We start from the raw sequence: 18,599 nt of genomic DNA, 5'->3' as shown, positions 1-18,599 counted from the left end.
ACATAGGGAATAGGTTGCCGTTTAGGTATGCGATTTGTGTCATGTGAGTGGGAACTGCCTTCAAAGCTGCGCTGGAACCAGATCCCGTAAGGGTAACAGATACCTAGAGTGGCCAGGCCCAACGAATACCACAGAGGTTACTGCAGAAAATGCTTTTTCCAGTGTTTCCATTGGCTCAGCGATTCACCGCCATAGCTGAACATCACCCATAGCCTTAGGTTGTGAGGCTGATCCTTGTGTGAACGTCGATAGGAAAACAACCTGATCATTAGTGTTCAGATGTAGACTTAACATTTAGCAGAAGCTTTAATCCAAAGCGATTTACAGTCATTACCTGCAGACATGTTTTTGTATGGGGTGGCCCCGGGAATCAAACCCACAATCCTGACATTACAATCACCATGCTCTACCCACTGAGTTCCAGAAACCACACCGAAAGGCTGACCACAGTGAGAAAGTCTAGAGGGAAACGTCCTAATTGACACTTGATATCACTGACTGTAAGTGTAAATCTCAGATTTTACAGTAGAGCAACACTCAGAGGAAGCGTACCTTATTGCAAAGGTTATATTTAATACTTCAACACATGAAAACAACAGATGGGATGATATAGAGCTGCAGTCATCGTCTTTACAGAGCCACCAGACGTTTCTTTCTCTGTCACCTGATACGTCTATGACTGTACAAGCTGAGGACATGTACATGTGGAACGTGGATTGCTTAGGGCACGGTTACATGGCTGTAGTCTTCCACTGAGCCCCGTAGTTAGTTCACGTATCAGAAAAACGATACTCGCTCACATGGCAGTCAAGCACACAAGACATTCTGTCTTCTCAGGTGTCCCCTTTACCCTTAAATATCACATGCTTTAAATAACAACTTTAACCTAATATTAGCACGGACGGGGAGGGAACAGAGGGGACAGGCAAGAGAATGTTCTAAAAACAAGTAAATAGGCCAACCTAAATTAACCTGGCTGAACCCCTTCCAACCTAAATTAACCTGGCTGAGCCCCTTCCAACCTAAATTAACCTGGCTGAGCCCCTTCCAACCTACATTAACCTGGCTGAGCCCCTTCCAACCTACATTAACCTGGCTGAGCCCCTTCCAACCTACATTAACCTGGCTGAGCCCCTTCCAACCTAAAGTAACCTGGCTGAGCCCCTTCCAACCTACATTAACCTGGCTGAGCCCCTTCCAACCTAAATTAACCTGGCTGAGCCCCTTCCAACCTACATTAACCTGGCTGAGCCCCTTCCAACCTAAATTAACCTGGCTGAGCCCCTTCCAACCTACATTAACCTGGCTGAGCCCCTTCCAACCTACATTAACCTGGCTGAGCCCCTTCCAACCTAAATTAACCTGGCTGAGCCCCTTCCAACCTAAATTAACCTGGCTGAGCCCCTTCCAACCTACATTAACCTGGCTGAGCCCCTTCCAACCTAAATTAACCTGGCTGAGCCCCTTCCAACCTAAATTAACCTGGCTGAGCCCCTTCCAACCTACATTAACCTGGCTGAGCCCCTCCCAACCTACATTAACCTGGCTGAGCCCCTTCCAACCTACATTAACCTGGCTGAGCCCCTTCCAACCTAAAGTAACCTGGCTGAGCCCCTTCCAACCTACATTAACCTGGCTGAGCCCCTTCCAACCTAAATTAACCTGGCTGAGCCCCTTCCAACCTACATTAACCTGGCTGAGCCCCTTCCAACCTACATTAACCTGGCTGAGCCCCTTCCAACCTAAATTAACCTGGCTGAGCCCCTTCCAACCTAAATTAACCTGGCTGAGCCCCTTCCAACCTACATTAACCTGGCTGAGCCCCTTCCAACCTACATTAACCTGGCTGAGCCCCTTCCAACCTAAATTAACCTTGCTGAGCCCCTTCCAACCTACATTAACCTGGCTGAGCCCCTTCCAACCTACATTAACCTGGCTGAGCCCCTTCCAACCTACATTAACCTGGCTGAGCCCCTTCCAACCTACATTAACCTGGCTGAGCCCCTTCCAACCTAAATTAACCTGGCTGAGCCCCTTCCAACCTACATTAACCTGGCTGAGCCCCTTCCAACCTAAATTAACCTGGCTGAGCCCCTTCCAACACCCTTCCAACCTAAATTAACCTGGCTGAGCCCCTTCCAACCTAAATTAACCTGGCTGAGCCCCTTCCAACCTAAATTAACCTGGCTGAGCCCCTTCCAACCTAAATTAACCTGCACATTTATTTAGGCCACTGTTTTTATTATTAACGATGCAAACGAATAAACAGCATACGATAGTAAAATAGCAAAGATAGGACCTTACATTTATTTAGGGCAACTGACTATGTTTATAATGTTAATAATGAATGATGCAGATGAATAAACAGACTGGGATTCAAAACAGTATCTTACATTTATCCCAGGTTTCCCCTCTGCACCAGGCTCCCCAGCTGGTCCCTTCTCACCCTGCAGAGGAAAGAGCAAGTTGAAACTCAGGTCCTACACAAGCACGCCATCATTTCAATGCTTTATAAGTACTGATGTGCAGTAACAACGTGTTGTTTTGAAAGGTCTGAAGTCTCCTCAGGATACTGTTCCAAGGTGGTTTATCCAATCATTGATGCTCTTACTGCCAGGGCCTCTTACAAGGCAGACTGGTCACAAGCATCAAAATGTCAACTTCATCTATAAACACAGTTTATGTCTCCAAACCTAAATCTAAATCCTGATTCCGATCCTGAAAGATGAGACCTGATATGACCGGTCTGTCTTCATGTTGTAGCAAAGGTCTCATCTTCAGCGGTTTATTTATCCAAGTGATGTGTCCTCTACAGAGACATTCAACTAAACAGTGCTAAAGTTCACCGAACAGACAAGAACTCGTTGACATCTTCCAGTCGTCTGCTCTCTGTTTCACTCCCAAGGTTATTAAATAACCCACTCGAAGGCAACAGGCTAAAACAAATTTCTGAAATTATCCTGTTTATTTGTTTCCATGAAATATCTGTCTGAATGTGGAGTCCTGGTAGTAAACAAATTAGGACTATGTCGACATTATAAATAAATTATGGGGCCAGGGGTGTGTGTGTGTGTGTGTGTGTGTGTGTGTGTGTGTGTGTGTGTGTGTGTGTGTGTGTGTGTGTGTGTTTGTGTGTGTGTGTGTGATAATGAAGTGTTTCTGATGGACCTAATTATCTGACAGTGCACACCCTTGTTTCACATCGTGATTGTAATAGATTTATGTGTTCATCGTTGGTGTGTGTGTGTGTGTGTGTGTGAGTGTTCATCGTCCAGGTTGATAGAGAAGACACTATCACACAGCTGCATAACCAAATCATGTCATTAACCAGGAAGAAGCAGGCAGCAGTGTTATGATGAAGCTTCTCTCTTGGCAGTCACCATCGTTTGAAATACATTCAGTATAGAAAGTGACATCCAAACGATGCTGAATAAACAGGCATCGTAACAATGCTCCATTTCCACCTGTTTCATAAAAATCTCAACAACTTTATATGGACAATAAACTGTATTACTTGAAACAAACATGTTGATAATATGCCTTTTCAAACAACAACGATTATCAAGCTGTTGAATAAACAGGGCAACACTTGCCATTGCATGCAGGTATGATGTGTTACAATGTTGAAAATGTCCTAGAGAGAAATAGCATACTGTGAGCCACATCATAAGACATAAAGCATTATAGCTGCAGGCTTTAGGTAAGATGTTAGCGTTAGTTTTCCACTCTGCATAATAAACATTGAATCTATTCCGTCTTTGAGACAGTCCAGTAATTCCAGAATAGTCCAGTAATGTCAGACTGATCCGTTTAAAAGGCAGGTTTCCTGGACACAGATTAAGCCGGATCCTGGACTAAAGAACATGCTCAATGGAGAATCTGCACGAGGACAAGGTTGTGTATGTGTCTGTGAAACCAACCCTATGAGGACTAGGTTGTGTCTGTGTCTGGGAAACCAACCCTATGAGGACTAGGTTGTGTCTGTGTCTGGGAAACCAACACCATGAGGACTCGGTTGTGTCTGTGAAACCAACCCTATGAGGACTAGGTTGTGTCTGTATCTGGGAAACCAACCCTATGAGGACTAGGTTGTGTCTGTATCTGGGAAACCAACACCATGAGGACTAGGTTGTGTCTGTGAAACCAACCCTATGAGGACTAGGTTGTGTCTGGGAAACCAACCCTATGAGGACTAGGTTGTGTCTGGGAAACCAACCCTATGAGGACTAGGTTGTGTCTGGGAAACCAACCCTATGAGGACTAGGTTGTGTCTGTCTGGGAAACCAACCCTATGAGGACTAGGCTGTGTCTGTGTCTGGGAAACCAACCCTATGAGGACCAGGCTGTGTCTGTATCTGGGAAACCAACCCTATGAGGACTAGGTTGTGTCTGGGAAACCAACCCTATGAGGACTAGGTTGTGTCTGTGTCTGGGAAACCAACCCTATGAGGACCAGGCTGTGTTTGTGTTTGGGTAACCAACCCTATGAGTTTAGAGTTCAGTAATCCTACTCTGTCACACCCTGTTCATTTTTAACAGCGGAACCAACCCAGTCTGTGTGACCAATGAGCTGTTGTGTTGAGGTCATCCCACAGAGGAACCAACCCAGTCTGTGTGACCAATGAGGTGTTGTGTTGAGGTCATCCCACAGAGGAACCAACCCAGTCTGTGTGACCAATGAGCTGTTGTGTTGAGGTCAGCCCACAGAGGAACCAATCCAGTCTGTGTGACCAATGAGCTGTTCTGTTGTCAGCCTACAGAGGAACCAACCCAGTCTGTGTGACCTATAAGCTGTTGTGTTGAGGTCAGCCCACAGAGGAACCAACCCAGTCTGTGTGACCAATGAGCTGTTGTGTTGAGGTCATCCCACACAGGAACCAACCCAGTCTGTGTGACCAATGAGCTGTTGTGTTGAGGTCAGCCCACAGAGGAACCAATCCAGTCTGTGTGACCAACTAGATGTACTGAAGGTCAGGAACTAAGTTCCCCCGAGGTATCCCCTCTACAGTATGTCATGCTTCATAATGAATGCACTAAGAAGCCTATATAAGCTGTGGCATTCTCCTCTAGAGTACATCACCTAGCATCCTATGCCAGCTCTGCTACACAGTGAGGCACTCCGTAAACATCCAGATGTTTACAAACTAGCTACAGTATGTAGAGCTTATGAAGACCCTATGAGTGCTCTATAAAGCCTTTTAAAGTTGTTTGTTCAACAACTCGTTCATTCGACCCATTGGATATTATCCACAGAACTGGTTATCTCAGTGTAATCTCAACAGCCTTAACAGTGACTGTTTAGTATAGTGTCTGCTCTGTTTCCCTGTGTATTGCTATTCAGTAGCAGTCCCTGTATGTCGTACTGAGCAGGCAGCCCAGTCCCTGTATGTCGTACTGAGCAGGCAGCCCAGTCCCTGTATGTCGTACTGAGCAGGCAGCCCAGTCCCTGTATGTCGTACTGAGCAGGCAGCCCAGTCCCTGTATGTCGTACTGAGCAGGCAGCCCAGTCCCTGTATGTCGTACTGAGCAGGCAGCCCAGTCCCTGTATGTCGTACTGAGCAGACAGCCCAGTCCCTGTATGTCGTACTGAGCAGGCAGCCCAGTCCCTGTATGTCGTACTGAGCAGGCAGCCCAGTCCCTGTATGTCGTATTGAGCAGGCAGCCCAGTCCCTGTATGTCGTACTGAGCAGGCAGCCCAGTTCCTGTATGTCGTACTGAGCAGGCAGCCCAGTCCCTGTATGTCGTACTGAGCAGGCAGCCCAGTCCCTGTATGTCGTACTGAGCAGACAGCCCAGTCCCTGTATGTCGTACTGAGCAGGCAGCCCAGTCCCTGTATGTCGTACTGAGCAGGCAGCCCAGTCCCTGTATGTCGTAATGAGCAGGCAGCCCAGTCCCTGTATGTCGTACTGAGCAGGCAAACCAGTCCCTGTATGTTGTATTGAGCAGGCAGCCCAGTCCCTGTATGTTGTACTGAGCAGGCAGCTCAGTCCCTATATGTTGTACTGAGCAGGCAGCTCAGTCCCTGTATGTTGTATTGAGCAGGCAGCCCAGTCCCTGTATGTTGTATTGAGCAGGCAGCCCAGTCCCTGTATGTTGTATTGAGCAGGCAGCCCAGCCCCTGTATGTTGTACTGAGCAGGCAGCCCAGTCCCTGTATGTTGTATTGAGCAGGCAGCCCAGTCCCTGTATGTTGTACTGAGCAGGCAGCCCAGTCCCTGTATGTTGTATTGAGCAGGCAGCCCTGTCCCTGTATGTTGTACTGAGCAGGCAGCCCAGTCATGTATGTCATACTGAGCAGGCAGCCAGTCCCTGTATGCTGTATTGAGCAGGCAGCCCAGTCCCTGTATGTTGTACTGAGCAGGCAGCCCAGTCCCTGTATGTTGTACTGAGCAGGCAGCCCAGTCATGTATGTCATACTGAGCAGGCAGCCCAGTCCCTGTATGTTGTATTGAGCAGGCAGCCCAGTCCCTGTATGTTGTACTGAGCAGGCAGCCCAGTCCCTGTATGTTGTATTGAGCAGGCAGCCCAGTCCCTGTATGTTGTACTGAGCAGGCAGCCCAGTCCCTGTATGTTGTATTGAGCAGGCAGCCCAGTCCCTGTATGTTGTATTGAGCAGGCTGCCCAGTCCCTGTATGTTGTACTGAGCAGGCAGCCCAGTCCCTGTATGTTGTATTTAGCAGGCAGCCCAGTCCCTGTATGTTGTACTGTGCAGGCAGCCCAGTCCCTGTATGTTGTACTGAGCAGGCAGCTCAGTCCCTGTATGTTGTATTGAGCAGGCAGCCCAGTCCCTGTATGTTGTACTGAGCAGGCAGCCCAGTCCCTGTATGTTGTACTGAGCAGGCAGCCCAGTCATGTATGTTGTACTGAGCAGGCAGCCCAGTCCCTGTATGTTGTACTGAGCAGGCAGCCCAGTCCCTGTATGTTGTACTGAGCAGGCAGCCCAGTCCCTGTATGTTGTATTGAGCAGGCAGCCCAGTCATGTATGTCGTACTGAGCAGGCATCCAGTCCCTGTATGTTGTACCGAGCAGGCAACCCAGTCATGTATGTCGTACTGAGCAGGCAGCCAGTCCCTGTATGTTGTATTGAGCAGGCAGCCCAGTCCCTGTATGTTGTACTGAGCAGGCAGCCCAGTCCCTGTATGTTGTATTGAGCAGGCAGCCCAGTCATGTATGTCGTACTGAGCAGGCATCCAGTCCCTGTATGTTGTACCGAGCAGGCAACCCAGTCATGTATGTCGTACTGAGCAGGCAGCCAGTCCCTGTATGTTGTACTGAGCAGGCAGCCCAGTCCCTGTATGTTGTACTGAGCAGACAGCCCAGTCATGTATGTTGTACTGAGCAGACAGCCCAGTCATGTATGTCGTACTGAGCAGGCATCCAGTCCCTGTATGTTGTACCGAGCAGGCCAGTCAGTGTATTGTACACTGTGCCAGAGGGACAGATTTCTCCCTCAGTCCATTGGCCTAATCAGAGAGGATATGGTGATGAAAAGAGGCGCTTTCATTATGCCATTTTAAACTGTCCATCTGCTCAGCCCAATACTTAGCGGAGCCACACCGCCATTACGAAGAACTGATTATGCAAAAGCCACAAAATACAGACCATTTCCCTGAAAGCATAGCTTTGTTTTCCTGTAATTTCATAGTCTACTGAAGTCTTTTCACGATATTTATTCTAAACACATCTAGCCTTTGGCCCATTAAGTCACACCACCATTATGAAAGAACAAATTATGCAAATGCTACACAATTCTATTCTGGTCCCAGACCTGTTTGTGCTGTAGCTCACTCCTCTGTGACCAGCCCAACATAATGCAGCATTCCTGAGTTTTTCCCTGAACCCTTGCATCAACGCATCTCTAAAGGACGTCACGCTGCTTGCTGAGAGAGTACCACTTCCTCCTGATTTGGCTCACACTGATGCTCGAACCCAGAACCTCTGCCTTGCTAGCACATGTGACCGCCCTCCTGAACCAACTTACCAGTCGGTGCCAAACAAAAAAGCTAGTTATTTGCTGACGCAGGTGGGGACAGTTCAGGCTGAGGAGGAAGTTTCCCACACCACCATGTGATACTCATGCTGCCTGCAGCCTATAGTTGAATGTCCCTGAAACCTTGCATGAACGCATGCTGTTTCACTGTAGGTGCAGAGACTAGGTGAGAGCTGCTATATACATTCCACACACGTCCTTCACATGAGACCAAGTTATTAGAGTTCAGATCCATCCACATTCGACATTATCACCAGATAATCATAGAAGACACTGTTCATGTACCGTCATGGTTGCATGTAAAATATCAATAGCTATTGTGTTTGTCTTGAGATTACAGGGGAAAAGGCCTTGGGCTACTAAAGAATGTAGATCCTTCAGAGATGTATTAGAAAACCTGTGCTAGAAAATCCTTTAAAATAAAATATATATTACAACAGAAGACATATGCTACATATTAATAACCATGTATCCACTGCAGTGGGACTCTGCATGCTGGGAATGTGAATATCAGTATATCCACTACAGTGGGACGTTGCATGCTGGGAATGTGAATATCAGTATATCCACTGCAGTGGGACTCTGCATGCTGGGAATGTGAATATCAGTATATCCACTGCAGTGGGACTCTGCATGCTGGGAATGTGAATATCTGTATATCCACTGCAGTGGGACTCTGCATGCTGGGAATGTGAATATCAGTATTTCCACTGCAGTGGGACTCTGCATGCTGGGAATGTGAATATCAGTATATCCACTACAGTGGGACTCTGCATGCTGGGAATGTGAATATCTGTATATCCACTGCAGTGGGACGTTGCATGCTGGGAATGTGAATATCAGTATATCCACTGCAGTGGGACGTTGCATGCTGGGAATGTGAATATCAGTTTATCCACTACAGTGGGACGTTGCATGCTGGGAATGTGAATATCAGTATATCCACTACAGTGGGACGTTGCATGCTGGGAATGTGAATATCAGTATATCCACTACAGTGGGACTCTGCATGCTGGGAATGTGAATATCAGTATATCCACTACAGTGGGACATGGCACGTTTGGATGAACTGGTGTTTATACATGACAGAGAGTGAAACCAGAGACATTTACCATTATGTAATATGTGTGTGTGTGTACGTTTCCGTGTGTGTGTGTACTTACCATTGCTCCATCGATCCCCTTAGACCCGTTTGATCCTGCCTCCCCCTGAAATTACAAGGTTGAAACTTGAAATGCTAAATAACAAACATTGAAGGTCTTCTGGTCCACGAGGAGAAGTATCTTCGTAGTTTCACTGAGGTCTCAGTGAACCGTAGGGTTCAGTGCAGCTCTGAATGGGCCTTCGTTCACACGGCAACAATGTTTAGCGCCTTGAGTCAACTTCACAACGGAATTACACATCACTTCAGGTTATAAAGAATAAGAGCTGGACGATATCCCACACACCTTACTGTATATACATGTACACTACATATTCCATACTGTCCCATATCTAATGCATAAGGAATATCCACAACGGAATTACACATCACTTCAGGTTATAAAGAATAAGAGCTGGACGATATCCCACACACCTTACTGTATATACATGTACACTACATATTCCATACTGTCCCATATGGGGCGGCAGTGGAGCCTAGTGGTTAGAGCATTGGACTAGTAACCGAAAGGTTGCAAGTTCAAATCCCCGAGCTGACAAGGTACAAAATCTATCGTTCTGCCCCTGAACAGGCAGTTAACCCACTGTTCCTAGGCCGTCATTGAAATTAAGAATTTGTTCTTAACTGACTTGCCTAGTAAAATAAAGGTAAAAAAAAATATTTAAAAAAAATCTAATGCATAAGGAATAGCCACAACTCTACGACTAATACATATTTACATACACAAAAATATTTCTCTGGGTAAGTGCATGATATTCACTTGTGTTTACGAGATGAAAAAGCGAATGATTTGTTAATCTCCTCTGACCCTGTATTGAAGCAGTTCTGAGAGGGTACATGAGACAGTGAATCAGAGGGCATAAAATAATGTAAATACATGAGGAGAGGATATACAATAAGTCCTATCTCCCTCCTAAGGGACTATGGCTCTATGTGTAAATCCCTTTGTGTCCTGGGTGTAAATCCTGTTCCTGGAGAGCTACCATCCTGTAGGTTTTCAGTCCAACCCTGTTCCTGGAGAGCTACCATCCTGCAGGTTTCCAGTCCAACCCTGTTCCTGGAGAGCTACCATCCTGTAGGTTTTCAGTCCAACCCTGTTCCTGGAGAGCTACCATCCTGTAGGTTTCCAGTCCAACCCTGTTCCTGGAGAGCTACCATCCTGTAGGTTTCCAGTCCAACCCTGTTCCTGGAGAGCTACCATCCTGTAGGTTTTCAGTCCAACCCTATTCCTGGAGAGCTACCATCCTGTAGGTTTTCAGTCCAACCCTGTTCCTGGAGAGCTACCATCCTGTAGGTTTCCAGTCCAACCCTGTTCCTGGAGAGCTACCATCCTGTAGGTTTTCAGTCCAACCCTATTCCTGGAGAGCTACCATCCTGTAGGTTTTCACTCCAACCCTGTTCCCGGAGAGCTACCCTCCTGTAGGTTTTCAGTCCAACCCTGTTCCTGGAGAGCTACCATCCTGTAGGTTTTCAGTCCAACCCTGTTCCTGGAGAGCTACCATCCTGTAGGTTTCCAGTCCAACCCTGTTCCTGGAGAGCTACCCTCCTGTAGGTTTTCACTCCAACCCTGTTCCCGGAGAGCTACCCTCCTGTAGGTTTTCAGTCCAACCCTGTTCCTGGAGAGCTACCATCCTGTAGGTTTTCAGTCCAACCCTGTTCCTGGAGAGCTACCCTCCTGTAGGTTTTCACTCCAACCCTGTTCCCGGAGAGCTACCCTCCTGTAGGTTTTCACTCCAACCCTGTTCCCGGAGAGCTACCCTCCTGTAGGTTTTCAGTCCAACCCTGTTCCTGGAGAGCTACCATCCTGTAGGTTTTCAGTCCAACCCTGTTCCTGGAGAGCTACCATCCTGTAGGTTTCCAGTCCAACCCTGTTCCTGGAGAGCTACCATCCTGTAGGTTTTCAGTCCAACCCTATTCCTGGAGAGCTACCATCCTGTAGGTTGTCACTCCAACCCTGTTCCTGGAGAGCTACCATCCTGTAGGTTGTCACTCCAACCCTGTTCCTGTAGAGCTACCATCCTGTAGGTTCACTCCAACCCTGTTCCTGGAGAGCTACCCTTCTTGAGGTTTTTGCTCCAACCCTGTTCCTGTAGAGCTACCCTTCTTGAGGTTTTTTGCTCCAACCCTGTTCCTGGAGAGCTACCCTTCTTGAGGTTTTTGCTCCAACCCTGTTCCTGTAGAGCTACCCTTCTTGAGGTTTTTGCTCCAACCCTTATGTAGTGGACTAGATTCTAATAATTAGCTGGTTGATATGCTGAATCCAGTTAGTTACAACTGGGGTTGGAGAGAAAACCTACAGAAGAGGGTTGAAGAGCCCTGCACTACAGAAACACAATGGGGAGAGAAGGAGCGAGTCACCACCACTATCACCATCACCCCCATCATAACCACCACCACCACCCCCACCATAACCACCACCATAACCAGCACCGTAATCATCATCACCACCACCACCATAACCACCACCACCGTAATCATCACCATCACCACCACCACCACCACCACCATAACCACCACCAACACCGTAACCACCGTAATCACCACCATAACCACCACCATAACCAGCACCGTAATCATCATCACCACCACCACCATAACCACCGTAATCACCACCACCATCACCACTAACACCACCACCATAACCACTAACACCAACACCATAACCACCACCACCACCGTAACCACCGTAATCACCACCACCATCACCACTAACACCACCACCATAACCACTAACACCAACACCATAACCACCACCATCCCCACCATCACCACTAACACCACCACCAAATGGGAAAAAAATTCAGTCTCTCGATGTGCAAAACTGATAGAGACATACCCCAAGCGACTGACAGCTGTAATCGCAGCAAAAGGTGGCGCTACAAAGTATTAACTTAAGAGGGCTGAATAATTTTGCACGCCCAATTTTTCAGTTTTTGATTTGTTAAAAAAGTTTGAAATATCCAATAAATGTCGTTCCACTTCATGATTTTGTCCCACTTGTCGTTGATTCTTCACAAAAAAATACAGTTTTATATCTTTATGTTTGAAGCCTGACATGTGGCAAAAGGTCGCAAAGTTCAAGGGGGCCGAATACTTTCGCAAGGCACTGTATGTAGTGGGAGAATAACAGTTTAGTGGTTTAAAACAGAAACCTTATATCTTACAGATCATGGACAGTCCAAACAAGCCAACAGTCTGACTCACCTTCTGTCCAGGAATACCATCCAGACCTGGTGAACCAGAAACACCCTGGTCACCCTGAGGGAGAAATAGAACACACACGCACAATTAGGATTAGGCATGCACATGCACACACACGAAAGCACGCACACACACACACACACACACACACACACACACACACACACACACACACAGTAAAAGGGAAGGCCTTAAGGCATCTCTAAAACAGCAAAACAGTACTCTGCCGTAGCTAATACAGTTCGGATGGAAACCACACGAACCACACAGTCAGAGTAGGCCAAGTCACACCACCATCAATCTCAATATGAATGTTATGACACTTGATATAGACTTTGCATGTCATGTGCAGTGTTGAGTAACGCAGACCAGCTTTAGTCAATTCTGAAACCTTATCAAGTATAGGAAAATGTTTGGGTGGGCCGCGCCTTTTAAGTGTTATGTCCTTAGACTGGATCGAGTTTCATAGACAAATATGTCCCTGTGTGTGTGTGTGTGTGTGTGTGTGTGTGTGTGTGTGTGTGTGTGTGTGTGTGTGTGTGTGTGTGTGTGTGTGTGTGTGTGTGTGTGTGTGTATTCTTCAACTTCAACTTCTAAGGGCTCTAGAGGAGGGTTTAGAGGGTGATGATGCTTTAGAGTGGTCCTGGTGAACTGAAGGTGATAGACCACGTACAGACCCAGCTGACAGGGCACTCTCTGACTCTCTGTTATGTTTAAAGAGTTTATCATGTTCAAACACATATGTAAGTTGTGAAATATCTCATATATATATATATATATATCTCATATACAGTATATTGTATAAATATAAAATATTTCCACGATAGCATCACCACCCTGGATGGTTCCGACCTTGAATATGTGGACATCTATAAGTACCTAGGTGTCTGGCTAGACTGTAAACTCTCCTTCCAGACTCATATCAAACATCTCCAATCGAAAATCAAATCTAGAGTCGGCTTTCTATTCCGCAACAAAGCCTCCTTCACTCACGCCGCCAAACATACCCTAGTAAAACTGACTATCCTACCGATCCTCGACTTCGGCGATGTCATCTACAAAATTGCTTCCAACTCTCTACTCAGCAAACTGGATGCCATTTATCACAGTGCCATCCGTTTTGTCACTAAAGCACCTTATAGTACCCACCACTGCGACCTGTATGCTCTAGTCGGCTGGCCCTCGCTACATATTCGTCGCCAGACCCACTGGCTCCAGGTCATCTACAAGTCCATGCTAGGTAAAGCTCCGCCTTATCTCAGTTCACTGGTCACGATGGCAACACCCACCCGTAGCACGCGCTCCAGCAGGTGTATCTCACTGATCATCCCTAAAGCCAACACCTCATTTGGCCGCCTTTCGATCCAGTTCTCTGCTGCCTGTGACTGGAACGAATAGCAAAAATCGCTGAAGTTGGAGACTTTTATCTCCCTCACCAACTTCAAACATCTGCTATCTGAGCAGCTAACCGATCGCTGCAGCTGTACATAGTCTATCGGTAAATAGCCCACCCATTTTTACCTCCCTCATCCCCATACTGTTTTTATTTATTTACTTTTCTGCTCTTTTGCACACCAGTATCTCTACCTGTACATGACCATCTGATCATTTATCACTCCAGTGTTAATCTGCAAAATTGTAATTATTGGCCTACCTCCTCATGCCTTTTGCACACAATGTATATAGACCCTTTTTTCTACTGTGTTATTGACTTGTTAATTGTTTACTCCATGTGTAACTCTGTGTTGTCTGTTTACGCTGCTATGCTTTATCTTTATCTTTACCTTCTGGCTTGAGTTTCCAGGGAACCCGTCTTTCCTGGTCTCTCCCTGTAAAGGAAGACATGATACAGTCAGTAGCTGCTGCTCCCTTATTGGTCATTTAGTTAGTGACTTCTTGTCTTATTGGATGTACAGTCAGTGGCTGCTCTTTAATTGGCTGTACAGTCAGTGGCTGGTCTCTAATTGGCTGTACAGTCAGTGGCTGGTCTCTAATTGGCTGTACAGTCAGTGGCTGGTCTCTAATTGGCTGTACAGTCAGTGGCTGGTCTCTAATTGGCTGTACAGTCAGTGGCTGGTCTCTAATTGGCTGTACAGTCAGTGGCTGGTCTCTAATTGGCTGTACAGTCAGTGGCTGGTCTCTAATTGGCTGTACAGTCAGTGGCTGGTCTCTAATTGGCTGTACAGTCAGTGGCTGGTCTCTAATTGGCCGTACAGTCAGTGGCTGGTCTCTAATTGGCTGTACAGTCCGTGGCTGGTCTCTAATTGGCTGTACAGTCCGTGGCTGGTCTCTAATTGGCTGTACAGTCAGTGGCTGGTATTTTATTAGCAGCTTGTCTCTCCCACGTCTATGGCAAGTAAGTATGGTTAAAATTGAACTGTTTCTAAAAGTTCCCTGAACACGTCACAGACATGGCTATAATATTTTCCTGAATGTTGCAGCCAAGGAATGGTGGTATGATTGGGACAACATGAATAGGCCTTGATTAAGCTTAGTTTGTAGCAATAGTTCCTTAATTGGACTAATTGTCATATTGATACACCCTGTATCCCACTGCTGTCTGCCTCTGAAGCAGGGTCAGTCCCTGGATGGGAGACCAGATGCTGCTGGAAGTGGTGTCGGAGGGCCCGTAGGAGGCACTCTGGTCTAAAAAATAAAATGTCCCAGGGTAGTGATTAGGGACATTGCCCTGTGTAGGTTTCTGTCTTCCTGATGGGATGTTAAACGGGTGTCCTGACTCTCTGTGGTCACTAAATATCCCATGGCACGTAAGAGTAGGGGTGTTAACTCTGGTGTCCTGGCTAAATTCCCAATCTGGCCACCTAATCAACCCCAGCATCCAATTGGCTCATTCATCCTCCCTCCTTTCCCTTGTAACTATTCCCCAGGTCTTTGCTGTAAATGAGAATGTGTTAAAATTATGTCAAATAAATCAACGTTTATTTGGTTGACATAGAACTACAATGGTTAAATGCCACTTTTTTACATCTTCTAATGAGACCATGTTGAAGCAGCTAGCAGAACAAGGCCCCAACACAGTGAAACAGGGTTACTGTGGCTCTGGGACTTGTAGCTTGCCAATTATCGGGTAATACAATCCACCTCTCTCAGCAGCTGTTGGAGCGCTGTGTTAAATACAACAGGCTCGGGACAGCTGTAAGGGAAGCAGGATGGGACACTAGCTTAGCTCAGTGAACTGCTGGACCTCCTAAATCCTCTGGCTAATGTGTGAATAAGACACTGACGGCCACTGACTGTAGCCTACATTAGTATAAGGACATGCCCAGGGCCATAATGGTTATAATAACTTTTGGAGAAAATATCCAAATAATGTATGTTTTTGACATTTCTAGAATGTGTCCAAGCTGAAATCTTTAATTGCTACATTCATTTTTGTACTTATAAATTAATGATATTGTATATATCCATAGATTCTAGAAGAACAGAACTCGTAAATTAATCATACTGTATACACCCATAGATTTTTTTTAACTTATAAATGAGGTTAGATCAGCTGTCATACCACTTCAGAACCCAACATATAAGCGTGTTAAATGTGTAAACAAAATAAACAAACACTGTATTGTGTCAAAACATATTTAAAACTATCATTTTGATATCATGGATGGTCAGTCCTTGCATCCATAGTTCTGTCTACAAATTTGAATGGCTACTTTTCTGGGGCGGTGGTTAGAGGGGCGAGTAACCGAAAGGTTGGTGGATCAAATCCCTGAGCTGACAACATAAAAATCTGTTGTTCTGCCCCTGAACAAGGCAGTTAACCCACTGTTCCCACGTAGGCAGCCATTGTAAGTAAGAATGTGTTCTTAACCCACTTGTAAAGTTAAATAATGGTTAAATACATGTTTTAAATGTTTTATTATCCAGGCCCATCCCTCAGTTGCTTACCAAAATAGAAACGGGGTGGAGCGCTTGTTATTGTTTCAATTGAGGACTGTAGCTTTAAAGTAACTGTCCAGTGAAAGTCTCATTTGAAAAGGTAGACTGACGTTGCCACGAGCAGCACCGCAGATATTGATATGAGTGTTATCCAAGACTTGGCTCTCACACGGTATCTGCACATGTTCACGGGTTCACTTCACTCTTTGCAGCCTGGTAACCAGGGCGCCAAAACAGAGAAGAAGTTGAGCCATGTGCTTTCTTGGTGGTTGCAGAAACTGACCCACTATGCTGTTTACTTTCTGTATGTATGTTGTATTGCTGAGTCTACCTCTAAAAGATCTTATGTTGTTGACTCGTATTAGTGGACAAAGCAGAAAAGTGAAGAAGAAAATAGTTCAAAAATCCCTCTAACTATTATCTCAAACTGACCATTTTAAGTTGCTTGTCATTTCCTCAGAGAAGATCACGTCCTGTTTTTGGCAGAGACATCAAATAGTCTGAGCTGGCCAATCAGCTGTTTACTTGTCTTTTTATTTTATTTATGGTATATAGATCCACACCATGTTGTTGTTGGGGTACGCCCACACCATTGCAACACAGAAAATATGTTTTTTAACATACTAAATAAGGAAAAGTAGTTCACTCATTTTGTAATTAATTATAGGTAATAGTTCATAGAAATCTGGAAACACTGGGCAGTTACTTTAAGGACATGTCCATGTGGCCTACTAGTGATGTTGGAGATATAGTAGCCTATGGAATCTATAGAATAATCAGTGATGTAGGAGATAGACAGTAGCCTATGGAATCTATAGGATCATCAGTGATGAAGGAGATAGACAGTAGCCTATGGAATCTATAGGCTCATCAGTGATGTAGGAGATAGACAGTAGCCTATGGAATCTATAGGCTCATCAGTGATGTAGGAGATAGACAGTAGCCTATGGAATCTATAGGATCATCAGTGATGAAGGAGATAGACAGTAGCCTATGGAATCTATAGGATCATCAGTGATGTAGGAGATAGACAGTAGCATATGGAATCTATAGGATCATCAGTGATGAAGGAGATAGACAGTAGCCTATGGAATCTATAGGATCATCAGTGATGTAGGAGATAGACAGTAGCATATGGAATCTATAGGCTCATCAGTGATGTAGGAGATAGACAGTAGCCTATGGAATCTATAGGATCATCAGTGATGTAGGAGATGGACAGTAGCATATGGAATCTATAGAGTAATTACTGAATCAGGAGATAGAACCCTATAGTCTACTGGTATAGGAATGTTCAACATCCATTTAGACAAAGCAGAGTCACCCCAGTAACACCATGTACAGTATTGTGTACTGCAGGTGTGTATAACTGATGTTGGGGATGGATAATAGCCTATAGCTATTATGTTCTGCCTGATCATTAATAGCACCCAGATCTCAATCAGTCCCTGATTAGGGTCAGCAGTGTAACTGGCTTCAAGGTATAGTTTGGAATATAAGGTGCCTATAGGGATGTTTGCATTCTCTTTAGAACAAGTGGACTCTTCCCCAGGGCTGATATGAGGCTTAGGTCCAACGCTCAGCAGAGCATTAAACCCCAATCTGCAGCAGAATCACAGGGTTAAAGGTTACCCTGGTGCCTGTAACTCTACATCCACTCCCTGTGTGAACTGAAACATTTTCCTGTGGCATTCTCCTTCATTCTTTCCCTCTGACTGTCTGTCTGCTTCCATGTCAAGGAAGGGCAGATCATTAATCAAATGTCTTTCACACCCATGCACACACACACACACACACACACACACACACGTCCCCCTCTAAGTGACAACATGAGCGTTCTTCTCTGTTGAATCCATTAGAGATAATTATGACACTCAACAGGCTGATTAATATATGTTAGTGCTCCAACGTGCATAATTGGGCTTATTTCTAACTAGCTGAATGTTTGGTGAGTGATCATTTATTGACAGTGGTGACAATAGTTTTCACCATCTACAAAATTAGACATTGAAAGCAAAGCTAGATTCGGTGGTGAAGGTTGCTAACGAGCCCTTCACAAGTATTGCGTTACTCAGAACCCACGCTGTTCTCGTGGCAGGTCTGCCAGTTTTCACTAGCAGAAGGGACTTTTCATAACAGGTTAGGAGAATGAAGTTCAGGTTAGGAACAGGGTTTGGGATAGGGTTAGCTAAAACGCATTAAAAACAAAAACAAAAACGTGACTGGAACATATCTAGCTACAACCAGGCCTGCCCTGAGAACACCCTCCATTTCCACTAATGTGATTCTGCTAAAAAACAACACTACCTCTGACCATGCTGACTGTCTAACAATGTGTTGGTGTGCA

The 18,599-nt window shown here is 45.6% G+C and overlaps 1 protein-coding gene across 1 annotated transcript in view; it reads right to left on the bottom strand.

Moving 5' to 3' along the window:
- LOC135528674 (short-chain collagen C4-like) overlaps nucleotides 1-14,172 on the bottom strand; it is a 117,456-nt gene extending 103,284 nt beyond the window's left edge. Inside the window, exons 1-4 of the mRNA XM_064957789.1 lie at nucleotides 14,137-14,172; nucleotides 12,356-12,409; nucleotides 9,153-9,197; nucleotides 2,394-2,447 (exon numbers count right to left, since the gene is read on the bottom strand). Of these exons, the coding sequence (XP_064813861.1) occupies nucleotides 2,394-2,447; nucleotides 9,153-9,155 (57 nt within the window). The 5' untranslated portion in view covers nucleotides 9,156-9,197; nucleotides 12,356-12,409; nucleotides 14,137-14,172. The remainder of the gene's footprint in view (nucleotides 1-2,393; nucleotides 2,448-9,152; nucleotides 9,198-12,355; nucleotides 12,410-14,136) is intronic.
- Nucleotides 14,173-18,599: the final 4,427 nt, after the last annotated feature.

This window comes from Oncorhynchus masou, unplaced genomic scaffold (assembly GCF_036934945.1).
Source record: "Oncorhynchus masou masou isolate Uvic2021 unplaced genomic scaffold, UVic_Omas_1.1 unplaced_scaffold_1009, whole genome shotgun sequence".
In the NCBI taxonomy this organism is placed as follows: Eukaryota; Metazoa; Chordata; class Actinopteri; order Salmoniformes; family Salmonidae; genus Oncorhynchus; species Oncorhynchus masou.
The sequence above is the reverse complement of the archived record's forward strand: the minus strand, read 5'-3'. Positions and strand labels throughout refer to the sequence as shown.